Source organism: Nipponia nippon, unplaced genomic scaffold (assembly GCF_047370975.1).
Source record: "Nipponia nippon isolate SJK-2023a ecotype South Korea unplaced genomic scaffold, ASM4737097v1 scaffold_30, whole genome shotgun sequence".
In the NCBI taxonomy this organism is placed as follows: Eukaryota; Metazoa; Chordata; class Aves; order Pelecaniformes; family Threskiornithidae; genus Nipponia; species Nipponia nippon.
In genome coordinates this window covers 1883766-1895322 of record NW_028262348.1, presented here as the reverse complement: position 1 = coordinate 1895322, position 11557 = coordinate 1883766, and the positions used below count along the sequence as shown (strand labels likewise).

The 11557-nt window shown below is 47.5% G+C and overlaps 2 protein-coding genes across 3 annotated transcripts in view; one reads left to right on the top strand and one right to left on the bottom strand.

Annotated features, from left to right (window-relative positions):
- Window positions 1–261: 261 nt before the first annotated feature.
- POP5 (POP5 ribonuclease P/MRP subunit) lies at window positions 262–1903 on the bottom strand. Its single transcript, XM_087768414.1, has 5 exons — window positions 1818–1903; window positions 1606–1748; window positions 1361–1510; window positions 714–797; window positions 262–536 (listed from the first exon to the last, which is right to left on the bottom strand). The coding sequence occupies exons 1-5, from the start codon at window positions 1835–1837 to the stop codon at window positions 433–435; spliced, it is 501 nt and encodes a 166-aa protein (XP_087624540.1). The 5' UTR covers window positions 1838–1903; the 3' UTR covers window positions 262–432.
- Window positions 1904–2048: 145 nt separating this feature from the next.
- The window catches only part of CABP1 (calcium binding protein 1), a 56003-nt gene continuing 46494 nt past the window's right edge, over window positions 2049–11557 (top strand). For both annotated transcript variants that reach the window (XM_087768405.1, XM_087768399.1), the window contains exon 1: window positions 2049–2294. The gene's annotated coding sequence lies outside the window, so the exon portion shown is untranslated. The remainder of the gene's footprint in view (window positions 2295–11557) is intronic.

Here is an 11557-nt window from a genome sequence, read left to right as displayed (position 1 = left end):
TGCTCCCGTGTACGCAACTGGTGCTTTTGTGGCTCGGAGCAATGGGTAGCCCTATGGATAACGGGTGCGCTTGGTAAGGTAAAAAACAGTAAGATGTTAATGCTTTTTCTGTACTGGAGGAGAATAACTACATTCCTTGTCCATGCCAACTGCCTAAAGCTCACTTCTACCTCAGCAGGAAGATCACACTCAGCTGCTGCACTCCTTAGGAGTGCAGGTGGTTTTGATTCCTGGAGTGAAACAGGCAAGCAAGTAACCTACTTAAGGTTGTTGGGGTTTTTAAATTTATTTAAGAACACTCAGAATGGGGGAATGAAGTCTAAATGTGAACAGATGCTTTTTCTGTCCCCTGCTTTGCTTAACACTGAAGATTAACTGGTAACATCTTGATTACACAAGTACAGGACAGAGGTGAACAGTAACTGGTAATGTTCAGTCTGTCTCTGTGCCATCATCATCTTCCTCATCTCCGCTTTGAGACTGCTCTTCTGTAAGGAAACAGCTCAACACCGACTTCTGTATACACCGTCTTTCCTCTGCAATAGAGAGAGAGACAGAGGGTCATTACTTGATCTCTTCACATACGCTGGAATATCCTCAGCTTCTGAGGAAAGGAACACCTCGCAGCTCAAGAATTCAGAAGTAGCCCAGCTTATCCTACAGAACCTCAGGAACTGAGGCCGCGTTTTAGGAAAGCGGCTGGAGGAACTCACCTTCGTTTGTACAGTTCTGCAACAACATCAGCAGCTGTCTTCTGTTATACTGAATGAGAAACTTCTGACACGTTCTGATGGTGCCTGTAGGAATCACAAGAACAGTATGTAACAATCTGCACAACAAAGTGTTTCAGAGCTGCCAGTATATTTTCTGAAGATCATCGTATCAAGTGACAAATGCCCCAGACAACAACTTTATTAATGCAAGTGCTAAGAAGTGGCTGTAGACTTAATTTCCCCACTGCTGAGGTTAAGTGGTGGAATAATAATTTCTAACATGTGCTTGTTTTTTGCCCCAGGTGGTTAATTTTCAGGACGGGGATGATGCTATACTTTGAAAATAAGATATTTTAAAAAGAAAATAATGTAATATAGTATTTGCTGCTCTGGTTTTGTGTTAAATGTAATGAAGATTCAAGCAGAATTAATGAGGGTCTCAACAAAGAACTGCTGGTGCCTGTTTCTTATTTAGATCTGCTAGAAGCTGTTCAGTTAGGGCACGTAAGGTGGGTCTGTCGCGCCCGCAGCAGTAGGAGGGGGTTCATCCATTGGAGCAGGCCTGGAGGGTGCGGTACGATTCAGCTCCCCGCCCCCCCCCCCGCCCGGGCACCGGAGACCCCGGGGCAGCTCGGGCAGCGGCTGACCTCCGACGTGCAGGGTGTTGAGGAAGCAGGGGTAGCGCTGGTTCCGGCTCTCCAGCTGCCTCACGAAGGGGAGCGCGGAGCAGAGCAGCCGGTAGGAGTCCTTGCGGCACCGCAGCAGCACCGTCCCGGTGTAGGCGTTCAGGTACTTCACTGCGGGGGCACACAGGCACCGGTCAGCCCCCGCGCCCCGGCCCTTCCCCGAGGAGCCCCCCGAGGGGCTCGGGGGCAGCGCGTCCCGCCGGCACCTGTGAAGGAGATGGAGCAGCAGGCCAGGCCGTAGTCCCCGTGCACCCGCCCGATGGCGTCCCTGACGGCGAGGCCCACGGCGCGGTCCTCGATGCACTGCCGGCACCGCGGGTCCTCCGAGACCACCTCGCACAGCACGTACCTGCGGGAGAGCGCGGCGTCAGCGGCGAGGAACCGGCCCGGCCCGGCCCGGCGGCGGCTCCCGCCTCACCTGTTCTTGAAGCGAACCATGGCGGCGGCGGCGGCGGCGCCCGATCCGGACGGACGTTGCGCCTAGCCAATGGGCGAGGCGCCTCCGCGCACCGCAGCCAATCGCCGTGGCGCGGGGGGGCGGGGACAGAGGACGGACTTGCCGGCGCCGTCCCGCCTTCCTCCCTCCGCCGGTTGCCGAGCCTGCGCGCGCGCGCTGCCGCCTTCCCGCCCTCTTCTGCCGGGGGCGACACGGCCGCCTGCCGCGCCCTCCGCGCGGGGGCGCGCGCGGCTGGCGGCTGAGGGGACGGCTGAGGGGGCGGCGGGCCCCCCCGCTCCCCTGCCTCCGCTTCAGCCCCTTTCGCCGCGTCGCTTCAGCCCGCCTCGGCTAAGCCCGCTCTGTCCAGGGCCAAAAAGTCCAAATGATGGAGACGGGACGTCCCGCGCTCACACCCCCGCTTCGTCTGACCGGAGCCGCGGGAAGGTCCGGGGGAGGAAGGTGAGGACAGGCCCGGTGCTGCGGGCGCCGCTCTGGCTGTGGCAGGCGGCGGGGCCGCCATCTGCCCCCCGGGGCTGGGGGCTCTGGCAGAGTGTCCGGTGCCACCCCTGCGCTCCTGGAAGGGCTCTCTGCCTTCGCTGCCTCACAAAACTGTACGCCAGTATTTGTAGCTCCTCAGGCTCTGGGTATGAGGTGTTTTGGGATACATGCTAGCTGTTGAACAAATGATAACAGATGAGAAAATCGCAGAACAGAGCTACTTATCGTTATTTCTGTAGTGGTTCTCAAAGCTGTGACCTCTGACAGACGATCTGAGGAAGCAGGGAGGGCTCTGGATCGAGCACCAGAAGAAACTGGGGAGAGGGGAAGGGAGAAGATGGGAGGTGGGCACCTGAACGCGAGGTGGGAGAAGGAGCCGGTTAGGGCGGCACGTAATCCACGGGAGAAGCGCTTGCACCGAGGTCCCTGGAGCCAAATCACACGGGAGCGCTGAGGCACTATAAATTAAGTGGGAACTCATTGCTCATTCAGAGTGGAAACATCTTCTTTAATGACCTTAACTCTAGACAAAGAGAACAATGATAAACCCAGTGGAAATCCTGTCCTGGGTGATAAACTTCTGCTCTCTGAAAGAGATGCCTGTTCTGCTGCTCTCTCCCTTTCTCTGTGAACTCTTCTCTCCTTCACCTGTCATCACGTTTTTGAGTCGTGTTTTCCTGAGAACTGCGGAATATGAGTTGCCTGAGGAGAAAAAAAGCACAAGGTCCAGTATGGGCTTGCCAAGAGACCTTTTCTGTTGCGCCGTGACTAGCGGGACCGGGGGAAGTTTGTTGGTTGCTGAAGCTGACGCAGACAGAAGCATTTTCTCGGTGAGGGAGACTGCACTGCATTGATCTTCGCCGTATTGCTTTGTGTTTTAGTATCCAAACTGGGATCTAGCTGTCATCTGTTCCACTTGTCAATACAATGAGCTCCTAGGTGATAAGCTATTCTCACATTTTTTAACAATATCAAAGTCCATGAATATTCCCATGTGTTTTCTTTGTGGAGTGAGGTGCCGGCTTAGCCTTCCAGCGTGCCTGCTGAGGTCTGTTTGCCTGCTGCCCCTGTCTTTCTGGTGGCATGCCCCATCCTGCCTTCTGACTGGGCTGGGGTTGTCCGGGGCTGCTCGGGTTGCTTTCGTTCATGCCCTCTCTCGTTTCCCTCTCTTTGCAGAGGCAGGGCTGGGTCCCTGACAAGCAGACCATGTGAGTGCACTCTGCCCTGTAATCCAATAGGACATGTGCACTGTGCGTGCTACAGGCTGGGCCTCATGTATAGCGAAGGCTTCTGTTTTCGGTCCGGAAGGCTGATTAGCAGAGACGCGGTGCAAAGAGAGAGCAGTGTTGTGAGAGAGCCCTGTCCTGCTTCGTTTCATGTAGGATGTTGCCTTTAGTTCCCTGTTGTTGGTTTGGAGGATGCATAGAGCTGCCCTGAGCCGCCGCAGCTCCCTGCACAGTCACTGCCCGTGTTAGTACAAGCCGTCTGAGTCCAGTCAGGCGTCGCGGTGTGCTGAGCTGACAGCACAGGACTAAAAGGTTACAACATCTTCACATTTGTTTTCCCACCTCCTCACTCCCATCCTTTGCCAGCTTTGCTGTATTGATTCCAGTGTCAGTGATTCAAGAAACTGTCGCAAGTGATGGTGAGTTATACAGTCAAGGTGGGAAAGAACTGTCTCCTAAGAAGAGATCCGAGAGAGAAAAAAAATCAGAAAACGCTATTTAAATTGAAGAGTGTGTCAAGAGACCTGCCAGGAGAGAGGATGGATGTCTCTCCTGCAGACTGGGAGATAGCTTATCAAATAGAAATTATGGAGGACAGACTATACGAGGACAGGGGGAAATAACATGCGCTGTCTATACACATTAGAGACAATTTGTAAAGCAGTTTGAGAGCTTTGGATAGAAGATTCTTTATCAGCGTACGTGTTCATCAATGATTATCCAATAAGGTGGTGATGCCAGGGAGGTGCAGGAGGAATACTGAGGTCTTGCCTTCCCAGCTCGTGTTTGTTACGTGTGGCAGCGTGCATGTGGAGGGGTTATTCCCAATCAGTCTGGGTTGGTTTTATTACCATTTTAGTTCATGATTTGACATTTATTACAGGCTTGAAGATCTAGACCCTCAGTTTGGATTTATATGGCATTCATAATCTCCAGATTGTGGGTTAGATTGCATTTATATTGTATAGAATTAATTGTGCTAATAGGCTGCAATAGACATTGTGATTAATGCATATGTTTTATTGTATGCACCCAGCTCTTAGAGTTTGTATGTATTTGCTATAATTAAAATTACCAGCAAATGTGTTCACTGAAAAAACATCTATCAGTTAGTGAATCCTTGCACTCTTTTTAGGTAGGATGTTTCCATTTTATAGATGAGGGAACTGAGGTACAGGAGGATTAAAGAATTTGTTCATAGTAAATCGCCGTCAGGCTGGAGATACAGAGCAAGGACATAATGTGCGTAGAGGGAACCAGCGTATTGTGTCAGAGTATAGGTCTTGTATGTTGCTCATGCATAAGGTAGCCAAGTAATCACATTCTGGAGTAAAATTAGGATGCACTGGTACTCCATCCTTGTGATACCACAATTTGATCTTCCCTGTGTAGCCAAAACCATGATTTTTGCTTCCCCCTGGAAGCATGGAACTGAATTTGCCATTGGGTGCAGTATCAGAGTTGGGGGTGACAACTACGTTTTGTTCCACTGTATGCACATTGCATCCCCAGATAACCCCACAGTCAGAAATACAAAACGATCTGGCTAAAATTAAAACTGCTTCTTAAATCCTCTGTCTGATGTTGCCTGAAGCTTTTTGTTCAGTTTATCTTCACAAGGTCACTGAGACAGAAGAGTGCATTCTCTGAGCACGTTGGCCTGGAGCCTTTCATGCCGATGCTTTCATGTAACATTTGGGACGTTCTCCTCCTCCCTTCTGTCCCTTTCTTTTTACTCCCCCATTTTCTCTCTCTCTCTACTCCCCCCTTTTGAGCTCAGGATCCCTCAGATCAGTACATGTAGGAATAGAAGCTATCCTTTTTTATCACCTTAACATGTAACCACTAATCATAAGCTTTCTGGGCACCCAGGCTGTCATGGGCCAGAGCCTGCTGGTCTGTCTGTCGGAGCTGCCACGTGTGCTCCCTGCAGCGCTGCCCTCATCTTTGCTGTCGTCCTGCCACATGGAATATTTGTCTTGCAAAACCATGTGTTTGAAGCAAATTCTGTTTCTGCCTCTTTCGGTGGCTTGCAGTGTGATCTTGGACTACTCACTTAAGATCAAAATAGTAAATTCACGTTTCCTTGATTATTTTTTTTTTTTTTTTAAAAAGTCAAACCCAGGAAATTTCAGCTCAGATTAACAGTGACTGTGTGCTCTGAGAGACATCCCAAGTGTTGTAAGGTGAGCTTCCATTAAGATATCGAAAATTGGAAGCCACTTTGGAAGATTGAAGCCAAAGTTTAAGATCTGATAAAGGGCATGAGCGTCTCTGAGTTTGGCACGTGCTGTCTAGAACGAACACAGAATCAGGCGTCTTCTCTTTCTGTGCAGCAAAAACCAGCGTGAGAGAAGAGCAGTGCAAAAAGGCTTTGTGCCAAGTGAGAAGCTGGCCCTAAACTTCCGAGCTGCATTTTCTCCAGCTCTGCCATGGGAATAATTGCAAATACTTTACTCACAGATACATGTTAAAAATTAGTAAAACGTCCACTCGAATGTTGTTAATTATCAAATATAGTAAAACTGCTTCTATATATGAGAGATCTGTAGGCAGCACACTTTTCATTTGCAGCAAGCTGCTGCAAGAAGCAAGCAGCTGTTTCCAAACTAGTTAATTAAATTAAGGCAAAAACTAGAATATTAGTTCAGATAGTTCAGGATTCTCTTTTCTCTTTCCTTTCTGCATTAGGGAACCCAGACTGAACAGTAGGCCACATAAGTTACTACGTAATCTGCTCTGTAAAAACCCCATATTTAATACCCCCTTAACGGGGATGTTAAGATGGATTAATTATTCTTTGTTCTGGTCTCTGAAGATAAAGGGTAATTACTATTAATTATGCGTAATTGAAAAATTGCTCCTTCACAAAGAATCCAATAGCATTAGTGGGATTTTAACTTCTTGCTACCTATAGGGAGGCGTACAGCATTCTGTAATGTTATGGCAAAGACTGCCATAAACTTAAGAACGGCCTCAGAGAGCGTTACTCACTTTCCAGCCCGCGCTTGAGACCGTATTTTCAGAGATAACAGATCTCGGAGCATGCTAGTGAGACAGGACTCAGTGTTTTGTTCTGTCCTGAAGGGCACTTAAACAGAAGATGCCATTCGTAAGGCTGATTGTCATTGATGCTGCTGCAAGAGTTTTCCTCAGTAAATTTCCAGAAACCTGTGGAACAACCATAGGTGAACCAAAGGGAAAGTATTAGAAACAAACAAACAAACAACAATAATTACAACAACAATGAAACAAACCCTTGAGCTTGCCTATCTGGGAAGGAAGCTTTTGAAAAAAAAAGAAAAAACAACCCATGACTCTTTAGTAACCAGTACATCACCTGTGGGCAAGCACAGGCAGGAGAGGTGTCTGACAAAGAGTGGGGACTATGTTGAGATATTGGAATTAAGGTGAAAAAGAAAAAAAAAAATATGATTTTTACAAGGGCAGAGCACTTTCAATTATATAAGATTAGTAGATTGGTTAGCCTGACACCTGAAATTCCTAACTGCCCACCGCTTTCTGTTGTTAATTAAAAGTCCTCCAAATATTTAGGTGCATAACTTCCTTTGATTTCAGTGGGAGTTGGGTGCCTTCATATGCATAAAAGTCTGGCCCTTAAGCTCTCTAGGCCTCAGTTTCACATTGGCAAAATGAGGATAACATTTTTTTCTACTTCAAGGAGTGCTACAAATAAGTTATTGAGTTATTATGCACTCAAATAATATAATAATTGAGATAATAGAGGCTCTTATGGCATAAACATAGCCTACCCTGAGCCACCTTCTTCACATATGAGTTGGCGTAGAGGCTACTCTGAAACAAAAATGATGTGTCTAGTGTTGCTTGTCTTGCAGATCTTTGCTCTCTGCTTTTTCTTTCCTCTGAATGTGCAGATTAAGCCAGGGTCCTATGTTACAGTAAGATGTATCTGCTTATGTCGCCATATACTGAACAATCCTTTCTCTGCGTGGCTTTATGTTGAACTCCCGCAGCCTAGAGCAGCATAGGATCAGAGATGTCCTCCGCTGAGTGCTTGTCTACCTAATGAGGGAGGCAACGAAAAACATTTTCCAGCGCATCCATCACGCAGCAGCTGTGGCACTGAGAGGACAGGCATCCTAGAGCAACTTTATATCATCCCTGCCTGCTGCCTGGCTCCGGCAGGGCAGCAGCAGCGTGTGCTGGGGAGAGGGGAGCTGCGGTGGAGCTGCTTGGTGGGGTACGGCCGGGGCTCCCCTTGGCAGCTGCAGGGTCTGGGCTTGTACTGGTGTCAGCTTGGTGCAAAGAGTATGTCAGTCACTGCCTAGTTGGGGCACACGGCTCTCAGCGCTCTGCCTGGCCCACTCTGACAGAGATGTCCCCACCCGTTCTGTTCTTGCCTAGATCCAATTTTAGCTGCAGCACCCCACTGCCCAGCACAGTAAGTGAAAGCCCCTCAAAAGCGGAGCAGGGTGCAGCGTTTGAGTGCAGATTTGGGTGGGGAGAATCAACAGCGACGCTTTCTATTTCTGCTGTGCTGACTGGGGGTGCTCACAAAGACCAGTAAGAGCAAAGAGATTTCCAGAGGCAGTGGTTGTTATAGATTGAAGAAGACAAAAAAGCACTGGAAGCATATGACCTATTTTGGGAAGCTTGCTGGGGCTTTTTGCTTTTATTTTGTTCAATTTTATTTTTTTCCTAAAGATGTGCTTGCACCTGAGTCAAAGAGACTGTAAATATTTGTCACTTTTCCTAACCATGTGCACCATGAAGACAGAAGCAAACTAAGAAGTATTTTGCTGCATTTGCTAAGCTTATTCCACCAGTTGCCCTGAGGGCATGGGGGTTTGAGCTGGCACTTGAGATGACTTCTGCCTGCTGCTGGTTGGTCCCAAGCTAAAGCTCTTGCTGATGCACGCAGCAACCTTCTTGCAGTGCTTGATGGCATCTGCCACAGCGAGATGATCTGGGGGCAACTGACCCAGGGCATGTCCTTCGGGCCACCTCAGTAAAATTCCATAGTCCTCATGCTGGAACTCAAGCAGTTGTTGCTATGTGACCTTCTCTGTCCCTGTTTCATACCTGTGATGCTTAAAAGATCATGTTTATCCTGCTGTAACATTAGTGACTTAATTAGAGCTGAATTTGGTCCTATGGCCTCTGAACATGAGCAGCTTCCATCAAGTCATCTAAAGGATCAGATCTGGTTTCTTCTCTCCCTCAGTACTGGTGGCATCTGGTTTCATTTTCCATCTTTCCTAAGGGAGCTCACTTTTCCCCACATTTCAGCATAAGCCTGTTGTATGTCAGCACCCCGGGCTGCCTGTGTCTCCGTGCCAAGCCAAGTACCACTCTTCCAGCCAGCAAGGTACAAGACGGTGTAGAGACAGAACGTGAGATGCATCAAGAATTGGTGTTGTGGACTGCGCATAGCTTAAAACTAGTACCTGCTTGTGGGTCAAGAAACTAAGCTGGAGCCAGTAAAGTGTGGGGTTTTTTTTCCTCTGTGTAGGAGGTGTAGAGGTAGCAGGATTTTGGTCCTCTAGTGTCGGAGGAGCCAGTGGTTTTGCACAGCATGGCTCCTCTTTGTTGATACGATAACGGGCACCTAAGGGACTTCCCAGGGTAAACAGCAGGGTGGGGTGCTGCTGATGAAATAGCCGGGCTAGCAGAGGAGACGGTCCTCCCAGCATCGTAACTTAATGTCCAGAACTGTCTGCATGACATCCCCGCTTATTTCTAAATGTGCCGACATGGGGAATTTTCTACATGTGATGGTTTGCCTCCAGGAGAGGGATCGATTCTTTCAACTTCTTCCACCTCTTCTCCTTCCCTGTCCCTCCCCAACCACTTGGCCCAAACAAAACTCCCTCAGCTTTGTTTGTGGCATGCAGAGGGACAGCTATTTAAGCAATAATTATGCAGTTCTTTTTTGTAAGATGTAGGATTTTAAAAAAGCGTAAGATGATGATTTTAAGTGTTTATTAGATTCCCCTAAAACATACATTCAACTTCAGCTCTCAACATTTTAATGTATATTGCTACATAGATAAACCTATTGCTTGAAAAAGCATAGATACTCTCTGTTGTTTCTCTATTATTATAATGTTACCCGGTATTGTAAGATCAACATCTGTGAGTCAGATCACAGACATTAACAAAATGATTTTATTTAATTAATTTACTTAAATTATACATGCTGAGCTCTGTTATTTTTGGGACTTGCAGGGTGCAGGTGTTCCTCTGTAAGCATGGGGGCAGGCAACTTCATTAGTCTTTTAATAGTCTCCTAGTATCAGAGGCTGATGGTGTCACCTTATATTGAAGCTCATTTTTCAATAAAAACGCAGCAGTTTGTAACATGGATACAGAGCTCCTGCTCCCATTCACGTTCCCTCCTACTCTACCCCGTATTCTCCAACAGAAAGATACCACACTGACACACACAGAAGATTGAAGGGCATATACTAAATCTCAAGTTCAGTTCTTTAGTGTCTTGCACACATTATAGCTTCATAGAGGAGGTGATGTTGAGAGGACAGGGTATAAGTAACTTTAGATTAAGTAATGGACTTAAGGACTTCATATCCAAGCAGACTGTCTTTCTGGCTGTCAGTGCCGGGTAACTGTGTCACCAATATCCAGACTGATGTTTTCTTTATTATTATTCATAAGCTCCCGTGCCAAACAGCAATCAGACTCTTCAGGCTGTGCCATCTCGGGGATTATCACGCTTGCAGGGCGGTTGAAGTCACTTCGCCTGGAGTCTTCTGCCTCTGAAAAGTGCCCAAGGCTAATCACTGTGAAATGTGACGCCTGTCATGTCGTCTTGGTCAAGTATGTGCGGCAGGCCTGTCATTCACTAAAAGCCTTAACATCTGTTATTACACGGTAATCCTCACCCATCAGGCTTCCAAATAAGAAACTGGTGGAGCCCAGCAAGGTATGGCTCAGGCTTAGTTTGCATAATTCCCAGAATGCAAGGCAACTTGCTCTCCCTTCTGAAATCATTAATAAGCAATACGAATATTATATAAGCTGGCACCTTTTTTTAAACCATGATAATTTCGAATGCTATTATAATTAGGACGAAGATGAGAGTTTGAGCTGGGGGAGGGAACAGACAAAGGATTAAGCTGATCTCCACCATGATGTTAGAAGGTGGCTTTGTCTCTTATATCCTAGTTTGGACAATAATGGATATGCTTTAGGCACATGAAGAGGCAAATAGACAATTTATTTAAAAGTATTAATCCTTTTCATCCTGAAATGTTATCTCTTGCCATAAATAGGATCGCAGCTTTCCAGTCCACTTATATTCTGACTAACTGCCCCTGCAGAAAAAGCCTGAAAAGCAATATATTTTTATGTTGTATCCTGATGACTATCAACTCCATAGTGGGTCAGATAAAGTGCACAAAAATGTTCTGTTGCTGAAAATATCTTTGTTTAAGCCGGAGTGACTGCTGGCTGATTGCGACTACAGGGCTATCACATCGCAAGAGACGTGGCCTCTCGGGTAGCGGGTCCCAGGCCATGACAGATCAGATGTGATATTTTCATGAAGGAAAGTTTAGTGTCTGGATCGAGCAGGCAGGATTTGCTGGAGAAGGAAAACCAGGTGAAAGTACAGTTTATTTTTATTACAGTAACTAATAGGGCCGCTTACTTTGGAATAGGGAAGATTTAAAAAGTCACTTGTCAAAATCATTCTGCCTCTAATGCTGCAGCAGCCCTCAGATCTGAGCATGTTCCTGATGTTCCCCCTCACTCACATGCACGAACACGGGGAGGCAGGCGGGAGGAGGCAGCTGCACTGACACACTATGGGGTTTGCAAGAACATGATGGCAATTTAGCAGAGCGATTAAAAGATTGCACACATTTATTAATAGCTTTGCTGCTGCAGCAGCTCTGCCGGAGAAGCCTTGCTTCCTCAGGGATGCTCTTACCTCCTGCCCGTTCCCTTCCAGAGCTCTAGAAATTGAGAAATCAGGTTTGGAGTTAGTTGCAGTCT